This window comes from Carassius gibelio, chromosome A23 (genome assembly GCF_023724105.1).
Source record: "Carassius gibelio isolate Cgi1373 ecotype wild population from Czech Republic chromosome A23, carGib1.2-hapl.c, whole genome shotgun sequence".
Lineage (NCBI taxonomy): Eukaryota > Metazoa > Chordata > Actinopteri > Cypriniformes > Cyprinidae > Carassius > Carassius gibelio.
The window spans coordinates 638,122-660,000 of record NC_068393.1 but is presented as its reverse complement, the minus strand read 5'-3'; the positions used below and the strand labels follow the sequence as shown (position 1 = coordinate 660,000).

Genomic DNA, 21,879 nt, shown 5'->3' with positions numbered 1-21,879 from the left:
GCTTCTCGGCCTTTTGGCTAAGATCAAGTATCTTGTCGGACGGTTGAGACTGCGATCGCCTCTTGGAGGTTTCCTGACTCGAGATCCCTTCATATCTTGAGTCACACAACTTCGGGAGGTATATTGAACTCTGCTGCTTCGGGCTCCAACAAGTTTTAAGGTAAGGTCTTTTAATTATTTATTTTGTTATTTATTGTTGTATTTATTGTTGTTTTAAGTTTTTAGGCTGTTGGTGCCTCTATCATGTCGGCTGCCCGTGCCGGCGTGCGGAGGCACCACAGCGTGCGTTTTTTATTCAGGCAGGGTGAGGGGAAGCTCCTGGGAATGTCCCGTATGGACTTTTCCAGGAAGCTGATCCAAAAGACCTTAGCTTTTAAATGTGACGACCTGAATTGTTTGATGACTCTGCCCTTGAACAAAGGATTTGATGTTAGTTTTAAAACCGCTTCCCTACTTAGTGACTTTTGGCAAAGGTTTGAATCAGTTAAAGCCCAGTTTTCCATGTTCACTGTTGAGAAACTTTCTGATAACACACTTAAAACTGTGATTGTCAGGATGTTCAATGAAACCGTGACTGGAGATGATATTTGTGTTTGGTTGGGTAGATTTTGCACTGTTCGAGGCCAGCCTGTCAAAGTGTTAGATGAAGATGGCATTTGGACATGCTCCTGGCGAATTCCCATTAAACAATGGGAAGACGCTGGGGGCTACCAGGGCCTGAAGCATCTGCCTTCCATGATTGTGCTCGGAGAGAACAGAGGCTACATACATTATCAAGGAATGCCCAAACTCTGCAGAAAGTGTGGAAGGTTTGGTCATTTATCTGAAGCATGCCAAGAGTTAATCTGTGGGAAGTGTAGAGAAATTGGTCACAGTTTTGATGACTGTACCAATGGCAGACGGTGCAATCTTTGTGGAGAAACAAACCATCTCTACAGAGACTGCCCTAAAAGTTTTGCCAACAAGCTAAAAATGGCCGCCCCACATGGGCAACAAACGAAGGAACAAAGGAGAGAGGAGGCGGTCCCTGAGGTTTTGGCGGGAATTTCAAATTCCCAGCCGGCCTCAGGGATTGGGCAGGAAGGAGGAAGTGGGGCGGCCACAGGGGCGGAGGCAACGGAACAGGAAATGGTAATGGAAGGAAAGGAAAGTGAGGAAGAATCACTGGTAACAGTTTCGGATGGGGTGGAAGAATCCACCGGGAGTGAGACAGAGTGTTCACTCCCTAATGCTCAGGTGCAAAAAAGACCTGCGGGGTCTCCTCTGATTGTAATGGAGGAGAAAAAATCTAGGGCAGCATATAAGCTCGATAGTTCCGATTCGGTAGATCTGGAGCGCATGTGGCCCCTAGAGTCCCCAAATGAGGTTTCCTTTTTGCACATTAAGCTAACAGCATCATCGCCAAAGGAGCCACAAGAGGTTCCCTCTGTGGCCTCTGAAGCGACAGGCATTTGCCCTCCAGACCTCAGCTCATCTGGGGAAAAGGAAAGACAAATGCTACAAGATGTAACATGATTTTAATCATATTTTTGTAGTCTTTTTCTTGTCTTCTGTTTTAAATGCCTCATACCTTTTTAACCCTACTGCTCATGGCCCTCACCATCTCTACTATCAATGTCAGAAGTGTGAGGTCCACCATTAGAGCACAGAGTATTTTGTCCTTTTTAAAATCTTTTAAGTCAGATTTGTTTTTATTACAAGAGTGTTCTCTGCCCTTTTTAACTAGGTACACAAAAATGGAAGAGCTATGGTCCGCAGGAGCCTCCATATGGAGCGGATCAAATTTTAACAAAAACGACGGAGTTGCGGTTTTAATTAATAATCCTAACATCTTGGTGAAGGGCAGCACTGTGGTGAGGCAAGGCCGGGCACTTTTAGTAAATCTGACCTTTTTAGACAGGGATTTTAATGTTCTTAATGTATATGGTTTTACGGAAAAGAACGAAAGATATGAGCTTTTAGAAGACTTGCAACCCCACATGCTAGGTAGGGCTCCCCTAATGGTAGCAGGGGATTTTAATTGTGTTTTATCTAAAACAGACAGGAAAAGGGTAGGGGAGGATTTTAGAGTGGACAAAACGTCGGTTTTATTGCAGGGTTTAGTCAGAGATTTTAATTTAGTCGACTGTTTTAAAATTTTGCATCAAAGAGAGGAGGGCTTCACCTGGTTCAGTGGTGATGGTACCAAAGCCTCTCGAATCGACTACGTGTTTACAAGGGACTGCCCGCCAACCGATGCTACATTAACCCCCCTTTTTTTCTCTGATCACATGATGCTGTCTTGCACCCTTTCACTGCCCATGGGTGTGACGGTAGGGGGAGGGCTGTGGAAGCTGAACTGTTCCCTGTTGGAAGACAAGAATGTAATTTTAGAATATAGGGAACAGTTCAGCCAATGGCAGACCCTCCAAGACTTTTATGATACACGTGCACAGTGGTGGGAGATGGTAAAGGACCGGACGAGACAGTTTTTTAGAAAGATAGGGAAAGAAAAGAAGAGAAGGGAAAAGAAATGCATGTTGGGGTTGCAAAAAAGACTACAAAGGTATTTTAATCTTTTAAATAATGGTTTTGATTTTAACAATGAAATCCAGGATGTAAAAAAGGAAATGTCAGTTTTAGCCAATATAGAAAGTAAAGGGGTCCTTTTAAGAAGCAAAGAGAGAGAAATTGAAGAAGGGGAAAAGTGTACCAGATATTTTTTTAAGAAAATAATAACAAGGGGTGGGGGGTTAACCAGGGTTAAAACAGGGGATAGGGAGGTTAACACAACAAAAGAGATTTTAGAGGATGTGGAAAAATTTTATGGGGCTTTATATAGTTTTAAAAAGGTACACTCAGACACCGTAAAAGAAGTTTTAAATTTTGTTGAGAAAAGGGTCGACTGTCAAAATGAGATTTTAGCCCAAGATTTGAACATTTTAGAAACCCAAAAAGCTCTTGGAGGTTTTAAAAAGGGGAAGTCCCCAGGAGTGGATGGACTTCCCCTGGAGTTTTATCTAACATTTCGGGACATTTTAGGACAAGAGCTTTTGACAGTTTTTAAAGAGTTTGAGACCCTCGACAGACTTCCAGACAGTTTTAGAATAGGGATAGTTTCTTTACTTCACAAAAAAGGTGACCGGACTGACTTAAAAAACTGGAGACCCATAACACTTTTAAATTTCGATTATAAACTTTTTAGCAAAGTTTTAGCAACACGCATGTCAACTGTTTTAGAGGACGTGATTCACCCGGATCAAGCTTGTTCTGTGCCCGGAAGAAAGATAACAGACAACCTAGTGCTGATTAGAGACGCCATCTGTTACGCGAGAGACAGAAATATTCGGCTAGTAGTCCTAAATTTAGATTTTGAAAAAGCATTTGATCGAGTCTCGCACCAGTACCTCTTCCAGGTTCTGGAGAAAATGGGGTTTCCAAAGAGGTTTATAGCCTGGGTGGGACTGCTGTACAAGGGAATAGTCAGCAAAATTCTAATAAATGGGCATCTTTCCAAAGCTGTGAACATACACAGTGGTGTCCGTCAGGGATGTCCTTTATCTCCTCTTCTGTATGTGGCTTGCATCGAGCCACTGGCACAGATCTTGAGAAGGGACAAATGGATCAAAGGACTGGACGTTCCTGGGACGGGGGGACTGACGGCGACCTGTGTTTTATATATGGACGACGTAACTCTTTTAGCCACAGACGTTTTATCAATACGAAGAGCACTGGACTTGACTGACTGGTACGGTCGGGCCTCGGGCGCCAAACTCAATAGAAACAAGTCCGAGGCCCAGCTCTTCGGGCCGTGGGGAGACGTGGACACAGGAGGACTTGATTTGGTTTTTAAAGACAACGATTTTAAGATTTTAGGCGTTAAATTTGATAAAGACGGGGGTGGACGGGAAAACTGGACTGACTTGTTAGGGAAAGTTAGGAAAAGACTGGGGTTTTGGGGACTAAGACAGATGACGATGGAAGGCAAGGTTTTAATTTTTAAATCTGTGATTTTACCTCTGATTTTACTTGTCTGTTCTGTTTTTAGCCCCCCTCGGTGGTTCCTGGGGAAACTGGAGAGGGCGGTGTTTTACTTCCTGTGGGGGTCCAAGTGGGAGCGCCTGAAGAGGGAGACCATCAAGAAAAGGCCGGAGAACGGTGGAAAAGGCCTCCCAGACCCCCACCTGTTTTTAGGCAGCCGCTTCACCGCCCTGCACATTAGTTATGCCACGACCCCATCCAAAGAAAACAAGACGGCTGCAATGGCGCGATTTTGGATGGGGTCTTACCTACGAACACTGAAAATTTTACCAGTGGACTTGAAAACCCCAGTGTCTTTTAACTTGCCCAAAGAGTACAGTTTTATAAAAAAGTTTTTAAAGAAATACCTTTTAGAGAGTGAAGATGTCACCATTTTAACTCAACACAAGTCTCTCATCTCTGTTGTGCAGGACCGGGAACCGGTGAGTCCAGTTCCGGGCCTCACACCAAGTGAGGCCAAACAGGTTTGGCGGAACGCGGCTCACCCCGCTCTCCAGAACAGGCACAAGGACTTATCGTGGATGGTGGCTCATGAGATCCTCCCGGTCAGGGCGGTTATGCACTCCAGAGGCATGGCCAAAAACCCCATCTGCCCGCGGTCCGGCTGCAATTCTCCGGAGACCGTCCACCACCTGCTCTGGGAGTGCAGCACTGCGCGGGACCTGTGGGCCAAGACCGGCCCCCTGTATTTCCCGTGCCTACCAGCGGGTGGGGCCCAGTTCGGGTACCAGCTCGCCATCCTTGGGGTGGGCCGGGGCTTGAAGGACTTGACGGCACAGAAATTTACCTCGCTCTGGCTCACCCTCAACGTCATCAAGGATGCCATCTGGGCCACCAGAAACCTGCTGGTGGGGAAGCGCGTTACGGTAACCCTCCATGCATGCGAGCTAAAGGTAACATCAATGCTGCAGGGGTACCGGACGACGATATTCGGACGGGGGGGGCCGGGGTCGCACGGAGAGGGTCCCGGCAGGCACCGACCCTGGCCGCCCGTAGATGCACCCTCACCACTCTGGCTACGGGAACAGCGGGCCAGCGGGCCGGAGGAGAGGGGATCTCCGCTGAGTCCATAAAGTAGCATCTCATGTCCCTGTTCTGGAGAGTGGGGTGATGACCCACTTGATAAGGACTCACCCCCGGTCTTGCACAACAGATGATTTTTAATTGGTGTTTTTTTATTGTTTTATTATGAAAGAGGTTTTATTAACATATATACGAGGCTTGTTTGCTTTTTTTAAAATTTGTGTTTTACTTTGGAACTGACCGCACCTTTTAAACACACCTCAATAATGGACTTTTAAAAACAAGCAAAACACTGTGGTTTTAATCAAATGCTTTTTAAAAATGATTGTTTATTTCATTTTACCATGTGTATTTATTATATATTATATTGCTTGTTTTAATGTGTGATTAAAAAGAAAATGTTGTGTGAAAAAGAAAAAATGCAAATGGAAAAAATGTAAATGGTGACAATAAAACTTTTTCGAAAGAAAGAAAAATCTGTTCTTATCAGTTTAATATCTGATACGTCCCCCATCCGGGGACTACATATTAAATGGATTTTTAGATCACGGAGCTGGAGCCGGGGCTTGCTCCGTCCACTCCATGCATCGGCCTGGTATTGCAGTGTCTCCAGGAACGGTGTGCTTTCCCTTTTTGGGGATTGCCATTTATTGTGTCGAATAGCAGAACAAGGAATGAGAGCTGCCATTGCAGATGCTGTGGTTTATTGCAAACTTTTTTCCTGATGTGTCCACCTGGGGTCTTGGACTCTTCCACTAACGATGCACCCACCTGAGGTCTTGAAGTCTTTCACAGACGAGGTGACGCATCGAATCAGGTGTGTTTGTTTAAAGAGAGTCATCTAAAACTGGCGTTGGGAAGCACCGGCCCATGAGCTTGGCAGTTTCCAGGCCAGTAACGGAAGGCACCCGTCCTTCCTTTCCCGGAGGGGGGGCGGAGGGCTAACCGTTGGTGAGGATGGTAGAGATGCAAATCAGACCTCTGGCTGACCGCCTGGGCCTTCATACTTACCTGGCAGGGGAGACACCATGATCAAGAAGGCGGTTCACCCAGGGCGAGGCTTGTCCATTGCACTCCGGCCATGCTGACCCCTGCGAATTCCCCAAATGCGGGAATCTCGACTGCATAATTTATGGTAGTGGGGGACTGCGTTCGCGCTCTCCCCTGAAATTGTTGGTGAAACAAAGCAGAAGAGGTTTTTACAGTTTTTTATTTATTTTCCTTTCAGAATGGGGAGTTCTGTCACATGCGAGATATGTGTTGTGCGCCTGTGAAACAAAGTCACTTGCGCTCTTGAAAAATCGGACCCTGGTGGGTAGTTTAGTTCGAACATAGCGCAGACCTTACTTTGAAAGTAGATTGGACTGACTGCAGCCTAGCTGTAACTGTCTCCATGTTGTTTGGTTGTCCTTTTTTTCGATTCGTATTAATTTTGTTGTCGCTTACAGCGACACCTAGTGGCCTGTCGCCGCGCCCTTTTTCACCTGGCCTCGGACTGAGCCCCTGCACAGGTGTGCCGATTTGGGTGAAGGGATCTCACTCCTTCCTGGAGTTATAGCCATTCGAGCCACCTCGGACACGCCACCTTAGCACGCTTTGAGGTCCCCTCGCCAAGGTGAATGGAAATTTCCTATTTTTTTGGATGATTATTGACAGTCAGACTCCAGAGAAGCTTTCTGTGCTGATTTGGGTGGGACTGGGCCAAATACCTGGCGCCAGGTTGCAAAAGAAGGTTTTCGACAAAATCCAAAATACCCGAAAATTTCGTCAGAGCGACGGGCCAATCTGAGACCTGCGTCTCGTTCGGCTCGAGCCAAGGATTCCGGTGACATAAGGCACGTGGCTCTGCGACCAACCGTTTGGGAGTTACGAGCCATGCCGTACTTTCCGTCGCTGCAGTTCCACCGTCAGGCCGATCGGGACAAGGCCCGGTGACGTTGCAGACAGGGGAGGGTACTACCATCCCGCAGTGTTGCAGGTGTTTTCATCTTTGTTTGATTGTCCATTTACATTACATTTTCCCTATTTTTCAGCTTACGGCGCCACCTAGTGGCCTGTCGCCGCGTCCCTTTTCACCTGGCCTCGGACTGAGCCCCTGCACAGGTGTGCCGATTTGGGTGAAGGGATCTCACTCCTTCCTGGAGTTATAGCCATTCGAGCCACCTCGGACACGCCACCTTAGCACGTTTTGAGGTCCCCTCGCCAAGGTGAATGGAAATTTCCTCTATTTTTGGATGATTATTGACACTCAGACTCCAGAGAAGCTTTCTGTGCTGATTTGGGTGGGACTGGGCCAAATACCTGGCGCCAGGTTGCAAAAGAAGGTTTTCGACAAAATCCAAAATACCCGAAAATTTCGTCAGAGCGACGGGCCAATCTGAGACCTGCGTCTCGTTCGGCTCGAGCCAAGGATTCCGGTGACATAAGGCACGTGGCTCTGCGACCAACCGTTTGGGAGTTACGAGCCATGCCGTACTTTCCGTCAGGCCGATCGGGACGAGGCCCGGTGACGTTGTAGACAGGGGAGGGTACTACCCAGATAGCACACTTACGTCTGCAAGATGTCTGTTAAAGAAATGTTGATCTGGAAAGCATCTGCCATCTACAAACGTCTGACATACGCCTTTCAGATGTCAGTTTTATATACCTTCTAAATCATAAACATCTAAAAGACATCTAATTGACATCTATCTGACATCTAAAAGGCAGTGTTGGGGAGTAACTAGTTACATGTAACAGCATTACGTAATTTAATTACAAAATGAATGTAACTGTAATTAGTTACAGTTACGAAGAAAAAATTAGTAATTAAATTAAAGTTACTTATGAAATTTTTAACGATTACAAAGGCAATTACATTTGAATATTTACACACATCCACATACAGATTTCACTGATTTCTTTCCCAAATTGCACTGACTGTTCTGAGACATACGCCCTAATAATTTCCAGAATTTTAACAGAATTTTTTGTTTTTCCCAGTCCGCCCTTCCTGTAAATTAATGGCAAAAACATGCAGTTTCATTTAATACAAATAGGCCTACTGAAGCTTGCAGTGTTGTCAGCCTCTGCCGCCTCAATATAGGAGTACATGAGCACATAAACATCATTTCTAGAACTGCTCTGTGTCACGTCATGCATTTTACCTATCATATCATATACAAAGAGACAGCAGTTTAAAAAAACACCAATGTTTCAGGAGTTTATTATACAGGAATGACACATGCTTATTAGATAACTGTATTTGAGTTGATGTATATGTTTTTATTTATTATTATTTCATTTTCACAAATTTAGAAAAGTAATCTAAAAGTACTCAAAAGTAATTAGTTACATTACTTTAATAAAGTAATTGAAAAAGTTATACTACTATAACATTTTAAACAGGGTAACTTGTAATCTGTAACCTATTACATTTCCAAAGTAACCTTCCAAACACTGCTAAAAGGAGACGTCCAATAGACGTATTGCAGATGAGCAAACAGCCTTAAAACTACATCTTGCAGATGTAAATTCATATGTCAAATAGACGTCTCCTAGATGTATGTGTGCTATCAGGGTACCATCCCCCAGCGTTTTTAGGTCTCCCAAAACTTACCAAAGCCGAGATGGGCATCGCCGTGTCGGGCTTCCTCCCTGCTGCGTCTTAGCAGCATCGCTTCTCGGCCTTTTGGCTAAGATCAAGTGTAGTATCTGTTCTTATCAGTTTAATATCTGATACGTCCCCCATCCGGGGACTACATATTAAATGGATTTTTAGATCACGGAGCTGGAGCCGGGGCTTGCTCCGTCCACTCCATGCATCGGCCTGGTATTGCAGTGTCTCCAGGAACGGTGTGCTTTCCCTTTTTGGGGATTGCCATTTATTGTGTCGAATAGCAGAACAAGGAATGAGAGCTGCCATTGCAGATGCTGTGGTTTATTGCAAACTTTTTTCCTGATGTGTCCACCTGGGGTCTTGGACTCTTCCACTAACGATGCACCCACCTGAGGTCTTGAAGTCTTTCACAGACGAGGTGACGCATCGAATCAGGTGTGTTTGTTTAAAGAGAGTCATCTAAAACTGGCGTTGGGAAGCACCGGCCCATGAGCTTGGCAGTTTCCAGGCCAGTAACGGAAGGCACCCGTCCTTCCTTTCCCGGAGGGGGGGCGGAGTGCTAACCGTTGGTGAGGATGGTAGAGATGCAAATCAGACCTCTGGCTGACCGCCTGGGCCTTCATACTTACCTGGCAGGGGAGACACCATGATCAAGAAGGCGGTTCACCCAGGGCGAGGCTTGTCCATTGCACTCCGGCCATGCTGACCCCTGCGAATTCCCCAAATGCGGGAATCTCGACTGCATAATTTATGGTAGTGGGGGACTGCGTTCGCGCTCTCCCCTGAAATTGTTGGTGAAACAAAGCAGAAGAGGTTTTTACAGTTTTTTATTTATTTTCCTTTCAGAATGGGGAGTTCTGTCACATGCGAGATATGTGTTGTGCGCCTGTGAAACAAAGTCACTTGCGCTCTTGAAAAATCGGACCCTGGTGGGTAGTTTAGTTCGAACATAGCGCAGACCTTACTTTGAAAGTAGATTGGACTGACTGCAGCCTAGCTGTAACTGTCTCCATGTTGTTTGGTTGTCCTTTTTTTCGATTCGTATTAATTTTGTTGTCGCTTACAGCGACACCTAGTGGCCTGTCGCCGCGCCCTTTTTCACCTGGCCTCGGACTGAGCCCCTGCACAGGTGTGCCGATTTGGGTGAAGGGATCTCACTCCTTCCTGGAGTTATAGCCATTCGAGCCACCTCGGACACGCCACCTTAGCACGCTTTGAGGTCCCCTCGCCAAGGTGAATGGAAATTTCCTATTTTTTTGGATGATTATTGACAGTCAGACTCCAGAGAAGCTTTCTGTGCTGATTTGGGTGGGACTGGGCCAAATACCTGGCGCCAGGTTGCAAAAGAAGGTTTTCGACAAAATCCAAAATACCCGAAAATTTCGTCAGAGCGACGGGCCAATCTGAGACCTGCGTCTCGTTCGGCTCGAGCCAAGGATTCCGGTGACATAAGGCACGTGGCTCTGCGACCAACCGTTTGGGAGTTACGAGCCATGCCGTACTTTCCGTCGCTGCAGTTCCACCGTCAGGCCGATCGGGACAAGGCCCGGTGACGTTGCAGACAGGGGAGGGTACTACCATCCCGCAGTGTTGCAGGTGTTTTCATCTTTGTTTGATTGTCCATTTACATTACATTTTCCCTATTTTTCAGCTTACGGCGCCACCTAGTGGCCTGTCGCCGCGTCCCTTTTCACCTGGCCTCGGACTGAGCCCCTGCACAGGTGTGCCGATTTGGGTGAAGGGATCTCACTCCTTCCTGGAGTTATAGCCATTCGAGCCACCTCGGACACGCCACCTTAGCACGTTTTGAGGTCCCCTCGCCAAGGTGAATGGAAATTTCCTCTATTTTTGGATGATTATTGACACTCAGACTCCAGAGAAGCTTTCTGTGCTGATTTGGGTGGGACTGGGCCAAATACCTGGCGCCAGGTTGCAAAAGAAGGTTTTCGACAAAATCCAAAATACCCGAAAATTTCGTCAGAGCGACGGGCCAATCTGAGACCTGCGTCTCGTTCGGCTCGAGCCAAGGATTCCGGTGACATAAGGCACGTGGCTCTGCGACCAACCGTTTGGGAGTTACGAGCCATGCCGTACTTTCCGTCAGGCCGATCGGGACGAGGCCCGGTGACGTTGTAGACAGGGGAGGGTACTACCCAGATAGCACACTTACGTCTGCAAGATGTCTGTTAAAGAAATGTTGATCTGGAAAGCATCTGCCATCTACAAACGTCTGACATACGCCTTTCAGATGTCAGTTTTATATACCTTCTAAATCATAAACATCTAAAAGACATCTAATTGACATCTATCTGACATCTAAAAGGCAGTGTTGGGGAGTAACTAGTTACATGTAACAGCATTACGTAATTTAATTACAAAATGAATGTAACTGTAATTAGTTACAGTTACGAAGAAAAAATTAGTAATTAAATTAAAGTTACTTATGAAATTTTTAACGATTACAAAGGCAATTACATTTGAATATTTACACACATCCACATACAGATTTCACTGATTTCTTTCCCAAATTGCACTGACTGTTCTGAGACATACGCCCTAATAATTTCCAGAATTTTAACAGAATTTTTTGTTTTTCCCAGTCCGCCCTTCCTGTAAATTAATGGCAAAAACATGCAGTTTCATTTAATACAAATAGGCCTACTGAAGCTTGCAGTGTTGTCAGCCTCTGCCGCCTCAATATAGGAGTACATGAGCACATAAACATCATTTCTAGAACTGCTCTGTGTCACGTCATGCATTTTACCTATCATATCATATACAAAGAGACAGCAGTTTAAAAAAACACCAATGTTTCAGGAGTTTATTATACAGGAATGACACATGCTTATTAGATAACTGTATTTGAGTTGATGTATATGTTTTTATTTATTATTATTTCATTTTCACAAATTTAGAAAAGTAATCTAAAAGTACTCAAAAGTAATTAGTTACATTACTTTAATAAAGTAATTGAAAAAGTTATACTACTATAACATTTTAAACAGGGTAACTTGTAATCTGTAACCTATTACATTTCCAAAGTAACCTTCCAAACACTGCTAAAAGGAGACGTCCAATAGACGTATTGCAGATGAGCAAACAGCCTTAAAACTACATCTTGCAGATGTAAATTCATATGTCAAATAGACGTCTCCTAGATGTATGTGTGCTATCAGGGTACCATCCCCCAGCGTTTTTAGGTCTCCCAAAACTTACCAAAGCCGAGATGGGCATCGCCGTGTCCGGCTTCCTCCCTGCTGCGTCTTAGCAGCATCGCTTCTCGGCCTTTTGGCTAAGATCAAGTGTAGTATCTGTTCTTATCAGTTTAATATCTGATACGTCCCCCATCCGGGGACTACATATTAAATGGATTTTTAGATCACGGAGCTGGAGCCGGGGCTTGCTCCGTCCACTCCATGCATCGGCCTGGTATTGCAGTGTCTCCAGGAACGGTGTGCTTTCCCTTTTTGGGGATTGCCATTTATTGTGTCGAATAGCAGAACAAGGAATGAGAGCTGCCATTGCAGATGCTGTGGTTTATTGCAAACTTTTTTCCTGATGTGTCCACCTGGGGTCTTGGACTCTTCCACTAACGATGCACCCACCTGAGGTCTTGAAGTCTTTCACAGACGAGGTGACGCATCGAATCAGGTGTGTTTGTTTAAAGAGAGTCATCTAAAACTGGCGTTGGGAAGCACCGGCCCATGAGCTTGGCAGTTTCCAGGCCAGTAACGGAAGGCACCCGTCCTTCCTTTCCCGGAGGGGGGGCGGAGGGCTAACCGTTGGTGAGGATGGTAGAGATGCAAATCAGACCTCTGGCTGACCGCCTGGGCCTTCATACTTACCTGGCAGGGGAGACACCATGATCAAGAAGGCGGTTCACCCAGGGCGAGGCTTGTCCATTGCACTCCGGCCATGCTGACCCCTGCGAATTCCCCAAATGCGGGAATCTCGACTGCATAATTTATGGTAGTGGGGGACTGCGTTCGCGCTCTCCCCTGAAATTGTTGGTGAAACAAAGCAGAAGAGGTTTTTACAGTTTTTTATTTATTTTCCTTTCAGAATGGGGAGTTCTGTCACATGCGAGATATGTGTTGTGCGCCTGTGAAACAAAGTCACTTGCGCTCTTGAAAAATCGGACCCTGGTGGGTAGTTTAGTTCGAACATAGCGCAGACCTTACTTTGAAAGTAGATTGGACTGACTGCAGCCTAGCTGTAACTGTCTCCATGTTGTTTGGTTGTCCTTTTTTTCGATTCGTATTAATTTTGTTGTCGCTTACAGCGACACCTAGTGGCCTGTCGCCGCGCCCTTTTTCACCTGGCCTCGGACTGAGCCCCTGCACAGGTGTGCCGATTTGGGTGAAGGGATCTCACTCCTTCCTGGAGTTATAGCCATTCGAGCCACCTCGGACACGCCACCTTAGCACGCTTTGAGGTCCCCTCGCCAAGGTGAATGGAAATTTCCTATTTTTTTGGATGATTATTGACAGTCAGACTCCAGAGAAGCTTTCTGTGCTGATTTGGGTGGGACTGGGCCAAATACCTGGCGCCAGGTTGCAAAAGAAGGTTTTCGACAAAATCCAAAATACCCGAAAATTTCGTCAGAGCGACGGGCCAATCTGAGACCTGCGTCTCGTTCGGCTCGAGCCAAGGATTCCGGTGACATAAGGCACGTGGCTCTGCGACCAACCGTTTGGGAGTTACGAGCCATGCCGTACTTTCCGTCGCTGCAGTTCCACCGTCAGGCCGATCGGGACAAGGCCCGGTGACGTTGCAGACAGGGGAGGGTACTACCATCCCGCAGTGTTGCAGGTGTTTTCATCTTTGTTTGATTGTCCATTTACATTACATTTTCCCTATTTTTCAGCTTACGGCGCCACCTAGTGGCCTGTCGCCGCGTCCCTTTTCACCTGGCCTCGGACTGAGCCCCTGCACAGGTGTGCCGATTTGGGTGAAGGGATCTCACTCCTTCCTGGAGTTATAGCCATTCGAGCCACCTCGGACACGCCACCTTAGCACGTTTTGAGGTCCCCTCGCCAAGGTGAATGGAAATTTCCTCTATTTTTGGATGATTATTGACACTCAGACTCCAGAGAAGCTTTCTGTGCTGATTTGGGTGGGACTGGGCCAAATACCTGGCGCCAGGTTGCAAAAGAAGGTTTTCGACAAAATCCAAAATACCCGAAAATTTCGTCAGAGCGACGGGCCAATCTGAGACCTGCGTCTCGTTCGGCTCGAGCCAAGGATTCCGGTGACATAAGGCACGTGGCTCTGCGACCAACCGTTTGGGAGTTACGAGCCATGCCGTACTTTCCGTCAGGCCGATCGGGACGAGGCCCGGTGACGTTGTAGACAGGGGAGGGTACTACCCAGATAGCACACTTACGTCTGCAAGATGTCTGTTAAAGAAATGTTGATCTGGAAAGCATCTGCCATCTACAAACGTCTGACATACGCCTTTCAGATGTCAGTTTTATATACCTTCTAAATCATAAACATCTAAAAGACATCTAATTGACATCTATCTGACATCTAAAAGGCAGTGTTGGGGAGTAACTAGTTACATGTAACAGCATTACGTAATTTAATTACAAAATGAATGTAACTGTAATTAGTTACAGTTACGAAGAAAAAATTAGTAATTAAATTAAAGTTACTTATGAAATTTTTAACGATTACAAAGGCAATTACATTTGAATATTTACACACATCCACATACAGATTTCACTGATTTCTTTCCCAAATTGCACTGACTGTTCTGAGACATACGCCCTAATAATTTCCAGAATTTTAACAGAATTTTTTGTTTTTCCCAGTCCGCCCTTCCTGTAAATTAATGGCAAAAACATGCAGTTTCATTTAATACAAATAGGCCTACTGAAGCTTGCAGTGTTGTCAGCCTCTGCCGCCTCAATATAGGAGTACATGAGCACATAAACATCATTTCTAGAACTGCTCTGTGTCACGTCATGCATTTTACCTATCATATCATATACAAAGAGACAGCAGTTTAAAAAAACACCAATGTTTCAGGAGTTTATTATACAGGAATGACACATGCTTATTAGATAACTGTATTTGAGTTGATGTATATGTTTTTATTTATTATTATTTCATTTTCACAAATTTAGAAAAGTAATCTAAAAGTACTCAAAAGTAATTAGTTACATTACTTTAATAAAGTAATTGAAAAAGTTATACTACTATAACATTTTAAACAGGGTAACTTGTAATCTGTAACCTATTACATTTCCAAAGTAACCTTCCAAACACTGCTAAAAGGAGACGTCCAATAGACGTATTGCAGATGAGCAAACAGCCTTAAAACTACATCTTGCAGATGTAAATTCATATGTCAAATAGACGTCTCCTAGATGTATGTGTGCTATCAGGGTACCATCCCCCAGCGTTTTTAGGTCTCCCAAAACTTACCAAAGCCGAGATGGGCATCGCCGTGTCCGGCTTCCTCCCTGCTGCGTCTTAGCAGCATCGCTTCTCGGCCTTTTGGCTAAGATCAAGTGTAGTATCTGTTCTTATCAGTTTAATATCTGATACGTCCCCCATCCGGGGACTACATATTAAATGGATTTTTAGATCACGGAGCTGGAGCCGGGGCTTGCTCCGTCCACTCCATGCATCGGCCTGGTATTGCAGTGTCTCCAGGAACGGTGTGCTTTCCCTTTTTGGGGATTGCCATTTATTGTGTCGAATAGCAGAACAAGGAATGAGAGCTGCCATTGCAGATGCTGTGGTTTATTGCAAACTTTTTTCCTGATGTGTCCACCTGGGGTCTTGGACTCTTCCACTAACGATGCACCCACCTGAGGTCTTGAAGTCTTTCACAGACGAGGTGACGCATCGAATCAGGTGTGTTTGTTTAAAGAGAGTCATCTAAAACTGGCGTTGGGAAGCACCGGCCCATGAGCTTGGCAGTTTCCAGGCCAGTAACGGAAGGCACCCGTCCTTCCTTTCCCGGAGGGGGGGCGGAGGGCTAACCGTTGGTGAGGATGGTAGAGATGCAAATCAGACCTCTGGCTGACCGCCTGGGCCTTCATACTTACCTGGCAGGGGAGACACCATGATCAAGAAGGCGGTTCACCCAGGGCGAGGCTTGTCCATTGCACTCCGGCCATGCTGACCCCTGCGAATTCCCCAAATGCGGGAATCTCGACTGCATAATTTATGGTAGTGGGGGACTGCGTTCGCGCTCTCCCCTGAAATTGTTGGTGAAACAAAGCAGAAGAGGTTTTTACAGTTTTTTATTTATTTTCCTTTCAGAATGGGGAGTTCTGTCACATGCGAGATATGTGTTGTGCGCCTGTGAAACAAAGTCACTTGCGCTCTTGAAAAATCGGACCCTGGTGGGTAGTTTAGTTCGAACATAGCGCAGACCTTACTTTGAAAGTAGATTGGACTGACTGCAGCCTAGCTGTAACTGTCTCCATGTTGTTTGGTTGTCCTTTTTTTCGATTCGTATTAATTTTGTTGTCGCTTACAGCGACACCTAGTGGCCTGTCGCCGCGCCCTTTTTCACCTGGCCTCGGACTGAGCCCCTGCACAGGTGTGCCGATTTGGGTGAAGGGATCTCACTCCTTCCTGGAGTTATAGCCATTCGAGCCACCTCGGACACGCCACCTTAGCACGCTTTGAGGTCCCCTCGCCAAGGTGAATGGAAATTTCCTATTTTTTTGGATGATTATTGACAGTCAGACTCCAGAGAAGCTTTCTGTGCTGATTTGGGTGGGACTGGGCCAAATACCTGGCGCCAGGTTGCAAAAGAAGGTTTTCGACAAAATCCAAAATACCCGAAAATTTCGTCAGAGCGACGGGCCAATCTGAGACCTGCGTCTCGTTCGGCTCGAGCCAAGGATTCCGGTGACATAAGGCACGTGGCTCTGCGACCAACCGTTTGGGAGTTACGAGCGATGCCGTACTTTCCGTCGCTGCAGTTCCACCGTCAGGCCGATCGGGACAAGGCCCGGTGACGTTGCAGACAGGGGAGGGTACTACCATCCCGCAGTGTTGCAGGTGTTTTCATCTTTGTTTGATTGTCCATTTACATTACATTTTCCCTATTTTTCAGCTTACGGCGCCACCTAGTGGCCTGTCGCCGCGTCCCTTTTCACCTGGCCTCGGACTGAGCCCCTGCACAGGTGTGCCGATTTGGGTGAAGGGATCTCACTCCTTCCTGGAGTTATAGCCATTCGAGCCACCTCGGACAGGCCACCTTAGCACGTTTTGAGGTCCCCTCGCCAAGGTGAATGGAAATTTCCTCTATTTTTGGATGATTATTGACACTCAGACTCCAGAGAAGCTTTCTGTGCTGATTTGGGTGGGACTGGGCCAAATACCTGGCGCCAGGTTGCAAAAGAAGGTTTTCGACAAAATCCAAAATACCCGAAAATTTCGTCAGAGCGACGGGCCAATCTGAGACCTGCGTCTCGTTCGGCTCGAGCCAAGGATTCCGGTGACATAAGGCACGTGGCTCTGCGACCAACCGTTTGGGAGTTACGAGCCATGCCGTACTTTCCGTCAGGCCGATCGGGACGAGGCCCGGTGACGTTGTAGACAGGGGAGGGTACTACCCAGATAGCACACTTACGTCTGCAAGATGTCTGTTAAAGAAATGTTGATCTGGAAAGCATCTGCCATCTACAAACGTCTGACATACGCCTTTCAGATGTCAGTTTTATATACCTTCTAAATCATAAACATCTAAAAGACATCTAATTGACATCTATCTGACATCTAAAAGGCAGTGTTGGGGAGTAACTAGTTACATGTAACAGCATTACGTAATTTAATTACAAAATGAATGTAACTGTAATTAGTTACAGTTACGAAGAAAAAATTAGTAATTAAATTAAAGTTACTTATGAAATTTTTAACGATTACAAAGGCAATTACATTTGAATATTTACACACATCCACATACAGATTTCACTGATTTCTTTCCCAAATTGCACTGACTGTTCTGAGACATACGCCCTAATAATTTCCAGAATTTTAACAGAATTTTTTGTTTTTCCCAGTCCGCCCTTCCTGTAAATTAATGGCAAAAACATGCAGTTTCATTTAATACAAATAGGCCTACTGAAGCTTGCAGTGTTGTCAGCCTCTGCCGCCTCAATATAGGAGTACATGAGCACATAAACATCATTTCTAGAACTGCTCTGTGTCACGTCATGCATTTTACCTATCATATCATATACAAAGAGACAGCAGTTTAAAAAAACACCAATGTTTCAGGAGTTTATTATACAGGAATGACACATGCTTATTAGATAACTGTATTTGAGTTGATGTATATGTTTTTATTTATTATTATTTCATTTTCACAAATTTAGAAAAGTAATCTAAAAGTACTCAAAAGTAATTAGTTACATTACTTTAATAAAGTAATTGAAAAAGTTATACTACTATAACATTTTAAACAGGGTAACTTGTAATCTGTAACCTATTACATTTCCAAAGTAACCTTCCAAACACTGCTAAAAGGAGACGTCCAATAGACGTATTGCAGATGAGCAAACAGCCTTAAAACTACATCTTGCAGATGTAAATTCATATGTCAAATAGACGTCTCCTAGATGTATGTGTGCTATCAGGGTACCATCCCCCAGCGTTTTTAGGTCTCCCAAAACTTACCAAAGCCGAGATGGGCATCGCCGTGTCCGGCTTCCTCCCTGCTGCGTCTTAGCAGCATCGCTTCTCGGCCTTTTGGCTAAGATCAAGTGTAGTATCTGTTCTTATCAGTTTAATATCTGATACGTCCCCCATCCGGGGACTACATATTAAATGGATTTTTAGATCACGGAGCTGGAGCCGGGGCTTGCTCCGTCCACTCCATGCATCGGCCTGGTATTGCAGTGTCTCCAGGAACGGTGTGCTTTCCCTTTTTGGGGATTGCCATTTATTGTGTCGAATAGCAGAACAAGGAATGAGAGCTGCCATTGCAGATGCTGTGGTTTATTGCAAACTTTTTTCCTGATGTGTCCACCTGGGGTCTTGGACTCTTCCACTAACGATGCACCCACCTGAGGTCTTGAAGTCTTTCACAGACGAGGTGACGCATCGAATCAGGTGTGTTTGTTTAAAGAGAGTCATCTAAAACTGGCGTTGGGAAGCACCGGCCCATGAGCTTGGCAGTTTCCAGGCCAGTAACGGAAGGCACCCGTCCTTCCTTTCCCGGAGGGGGGGCGGAGGGCTAACCGTTGGTGAGGATGGTAGAGATGCAAATCAGACCTCTGGCTGACCGCCTGGGCCTTCATACTTACCTGGCAGGGGAGACACCATGATCAAGAAGGCGGTTCACCCAGGGCGAGGCTTGTCCATTGCACTCCGGCCATGCTGACCCCTGCGAATTCCCCAAATGCGGGAATCTCGACTGCATAATTTATGGTAGTGGGGGACTGCGTTCGCGCTCTCCCCTGAAATTGTTGGTGAAACAAAGCAGAAGAGGTTTTTACAGTTTTTTATTTATTTTCCTTTCAGAATGGGGAGTTCTGTCACATGCGAGATATGTGTTGTGCGCCTGTGAAACAAAGTCACTTGCGCTCTTGAAAAATCGGACCCTGGTGGGTAGTTTAGTTCGAACATAGCGCAGACCTTACTTTGAAAGTAGATTGGACTGACTGCAGCCTAGCTGTAACTGTCTCCATGTTGTTTGGTTGTCCTTTTTTTCGATTCGTATTAATTTTGTTGTCGCTTACAGCGACACCTAGTGGCCTGTCGCCGCGCCCTTTTTCACCTGGCCTCGGACTGAGCCCCTGCACAGGTGTGCCGATTTGGGTGAAGGGATCTCACTCCTTCCTGGAGTTATAGCCATTCGAGCCACCTCGGACACGCCACCTTAGCACGCTTTGAGGTCCCCTCGCCAAGGTGAATGGAAATTTCCTATTTTTTTGGATGATTATTGACAGTCAGACTCCAGAGAAGCTTTCTGTGCTGATTTGGGTGGGACTGGGCCAAATACCTGGCGCCAGGTTGCAAAAGAAGGTTTTCGACAAAATCCAAAATACCCGAAAATTTCGTCAGAGCGACGGGCCAATCTGAGACCTGCGTCTCGTTCGGCTCGAGCCAAGGATTCCGGTGACATAAGGCACGTGGCTCTGCGACCAACCGTTTGGGAGTTACGAGCGATGCCGTACTTTCCGTCGCTGCAGTTCCACCGTCAGGCCGATCGGGACAAGGCCCGGTGACGTTGCAGACAGGGGAGGGTACTACCATCCCGCAGTGTTGCAGGTGTTTTCATCTTTGTTTGATTGTCCATTTACATTACATTTTCCCTATTTTTCAGCTTACGGCGCCACCTAGTGGCCTGTCGCCGCGTCCCTTTTCACCTGGCCTCGGACTGAGCCCCTGCACAGGTGTGCCGATTTGGGTGAAGGGATCTCACTCCTTCCTGGAGTTATAGCCATTCGAGCCACCTCGGACAGGCCACCTTAGCACGTTTTGAGGTCCCCTCGCCAAGGTGAATGGAAATTTCCTCTATTTTTGGATGATTATTGACACTCAGACTCCAGAGAAGCTTTCTGTGCTGATTTGGGTGGGACTGGGCCAAATACCTGGCGCCAGGTTGCAAAAGAAGGTTTTCGACAAAATCCAAAATACCCGAAAATTTCGTCAGAGCGACGGGCCAATCTGAGACCTGCGTCTCGTTCGGCTCGAGCCAAGGATTCCGGTGACATAAGGCACGTGGCTCTGCGACCAACCGTTTGGGAGTTACGAGCCATGCCGTACTTTCCGTCAGGCCGATCGGGACGAGGCCCGGTGACGTTGTAGACAGGGGAGGGTACTACCCAGATAGCACACTTACGTCTGCAAGATGTCTGTTAAAGAAATGTTGATCTGGAAAGCATCTGCCATCTACAAACGTCTGACATACGCCTTTCAGATGTCAGTTTTATATACCTTCTAAATCATAAACATCTAAAAGACATCTAATTGACATCTATCTGACATCTAAAAGGCAGTGTTGGGGAGTAACTAGTTACATGTAACAGCATTACGTAATTTAATTACAAAATGAATGTAACTGTAATTAGTTACAGTTACGAAGAAAAAATTAGTAATTAAATTAAAGTTACTTATGAAATTTTTAACGATTACAAAGGCAATTACATTTGAATATTTACACACATCCACATACAGATTTCACTGATTTCTTTCCCAAATTGCACTGACTGTTCTGAGACATACGCCCTAATAATTTCCAGAATTTTAACAGAATTTTTTGTTTTTCCCAGTCCGCCCTTCCTGTAAATTAATGGCAAAAACATGCAGTTTCATTTAATACAAATAGGCCTACTGAAGCTTGCAGTGTTGTCAGCCTCTGCCGCCTCAATATAGGAGTACATGAGCACATAAACATCATTTCTAGAACTGCTCTGTGTCACGTCATGCATTTTACCTATCATATCATATACAAAGAGACAGCAGTTTAAAAAAACACCAATGTTTCAGGAGTTTATTATACAGGAATGACACATGCTTATTAGATAACTGTATTTGAGTTGATGTATATGTTTTTATTTATTATTATTTCATTTTCACAAATTTAGAAAAGTAATCTAAAAGTACTCAAAAGTAATTAGTTACATTACTTTAATAAAGTAATTGAAAAAGTTATACTACTATAACATTTTAAACAGGGTAACTTGTAATCTGTAACCTATTACATTTCCAAAGTAACCTTCCAAACACTGCTAAAAGGAGACGTCCAATAGACGTATTGCAGATGAGCAAACAGCCTTAAAACTACATCTTGCAGATGTAAATTCATATGTCAAATAGACGTCTCCTAGATGTATGTGTGCTATCAGGGTACCATCCCCCAGCGTTTTTAGGTCTCCCAAAACTTACCAAAGCCGAGATGGGCATCGCCGTGTCCGGCTTCCTCCCTGCTGCGTCTTAGCAGCATCGCTTCTCGGCCTTTTGGCTAAGATCAAGTGTAGTATCTGTTCTTATCAGTTTAATATCTGATACGTCCCCCATCCGGGGACTACATATTAAATGGATTTTTAGATCACGGAGCTGGAGCCGGGGCTTGCTCCGTCCACTCCATGCATCGGCCTGGTATTGCAGTGTCTCCAGGAACGGTGTGCTTTCCCTTTTTGGGGATTGCCATTTATTGTGTCGAATAGCAGAACAAGGAATGAGAGCTGCCATTGCAGATGCTGTGGTTTATTGCAAACTTTTTTCCTGATGTGTCCACCTGGGGTCTTGGACTCTTCCAC

At 45.6% G+C, this 21,879-nt stretch overlaps 1 protein-coding gene, 10 non-coding genes and 1 pseudogene across 11 annotated transcripts; all 12 read left to right on the top strand.

The window, feature by feature from the left end:
* The first annotated feature begins 2 nt into the window (after positions 1–2).
* On the top strand, positions 3–5,209 carry LOC127944871 (uncharacterized). Its single transcript, XM_052541213.1, has 3 exons — positions 3–160; positions 1,727–1,858; positions 4,028–5,209. The coding sequence occupies exons 2-3, from the start codon at positions 1,737–1,739 to the stop codon at positions 5,091–5,093; spliced, it is 1,188 nt and encodes a 395-aa protein (XP_052397173.1). The 5' UTR covers positions 3–160; positions 1,727–1,736; the 3' UTR covers positions 5,094–5,209.
* Positions 5,210–5,494: 285 nt separating this feature from the next.
* Positions 5,495–5,672, top strand: LOC127945590 (uncharacterized; annotated as a pseudogene).
* Positions 5,673–6,046: 374 nt separating this feature from the next.
* LOC127945267 (U1 spliceosomal RNA) lies at positions 6,047–6,210 on the top strand. Its single transcript, XR_008150610.1, has one exon. It is a non-coding gene; the product is annotated as a U1 spliceosomal RNA (small nuclear RNA).
* Positions 6,211–8,697: 2,487 nt separating this feature from the next.
* Positions 8,698–8,888, top strand: LOC127945511 (U2 spliceosomal RNA). Its single transcript, XR_008150841.1, has one exon. It is a non-coding gene; the product is annotated as a U2 spliceosomal RNA (small nuclear RNA).
* Positions 8,889–9,262: 374 nt separating this feature from the next.
* On the top strand, positions 9,263–9,426 carry LOC127945266 (U1 spliceosomal RNA). Its single transcript, XR_008150609.1, has one exon. It is a non-coding gene; the product is annotated as a U1 spliceosomal RNA (small nuclear RNA).
* A 2,487-nt stretch (positions 9,427–11,913) lies between these two features.
* Positions 11,914–12,104, top strand: LOC127945510 (U2 spliceosomal RNA). Its single transcript, XR_008150840.1, has one exon. It is a non-coding gene; the product is annotated as a U2 spliceosomal RNA (small nuclear RNA).
* A 374-nt stretch (positions 12,105–12,478) lies between these two features.
* Positions 12,479–12,642, top strand: LOC127945265 (U1 spliceosomal RNA). The gene has a single exon (XR_008150608.1). It is a non-coding gene; the product is annotated as a U1 spliceosomal RNA (small nuclear RNA).
* Positions 12,643–15,129: 2,487 nt separating this feature from the next.
* LOC127945509 (U2 spliceosomal RNA) lies at positions 15,130–15,320 on the top strand. The gene has a single exon (XR_008150839.1). It is a non-coding gene; the product is annotated as a U2 spliceosomal RNA (small nuclear RNA).
* Positions 15,321–15,694: 374 nt separating this feature from the next.
* On the top strand, positions 15,695–15,858 carry LOC127945263 (U1 spliceosomal RNA). The gene has a single exon (XR_008150607.1). It is a non-coding gene; the product is annotated as a U1 spliceosomal RNA (small nuclear RNA).
* A 2,487-nt stretch (positions 15,859–18,345) lies between these two features.
* LOC127945508 (U2 spliceosomal RNA) lies at positions 18,346–18,536 on the top strand. Its single transcript, XR_008150838.1, has one exon. It is a non-coding gene; the product is annotated as a U2 spliceosomal RNA (small nuclear RNA).
* Positions 18,537–18,910: 374 nt separating this feature from the next.
* LOC127945262 (U1 spliceosomal RNA) lies at positions 18,911–19,074 on the top strand. The gene has a single exon (XR_008150606.1). It is a non-coding gene; the product is annotated as a U1 spliceosomal RNA (small nuclear RNA).
* A 2,487-nt stretch (positions 19,075–21,561) lies between these two features.
* LOC127945507 (U2 spliceosomal RNA) lies at positions 21,562–21,752 on the top strand. Its single transcript, XR_008150837.1, has one exon. It is a non-coding gene; the product is annotated as a U2 spliceosomal RNA (small nuclear RNA).
* The last annotated feature ends 127 nt before the right edge of the window (positions 21,753–21,879 follow it).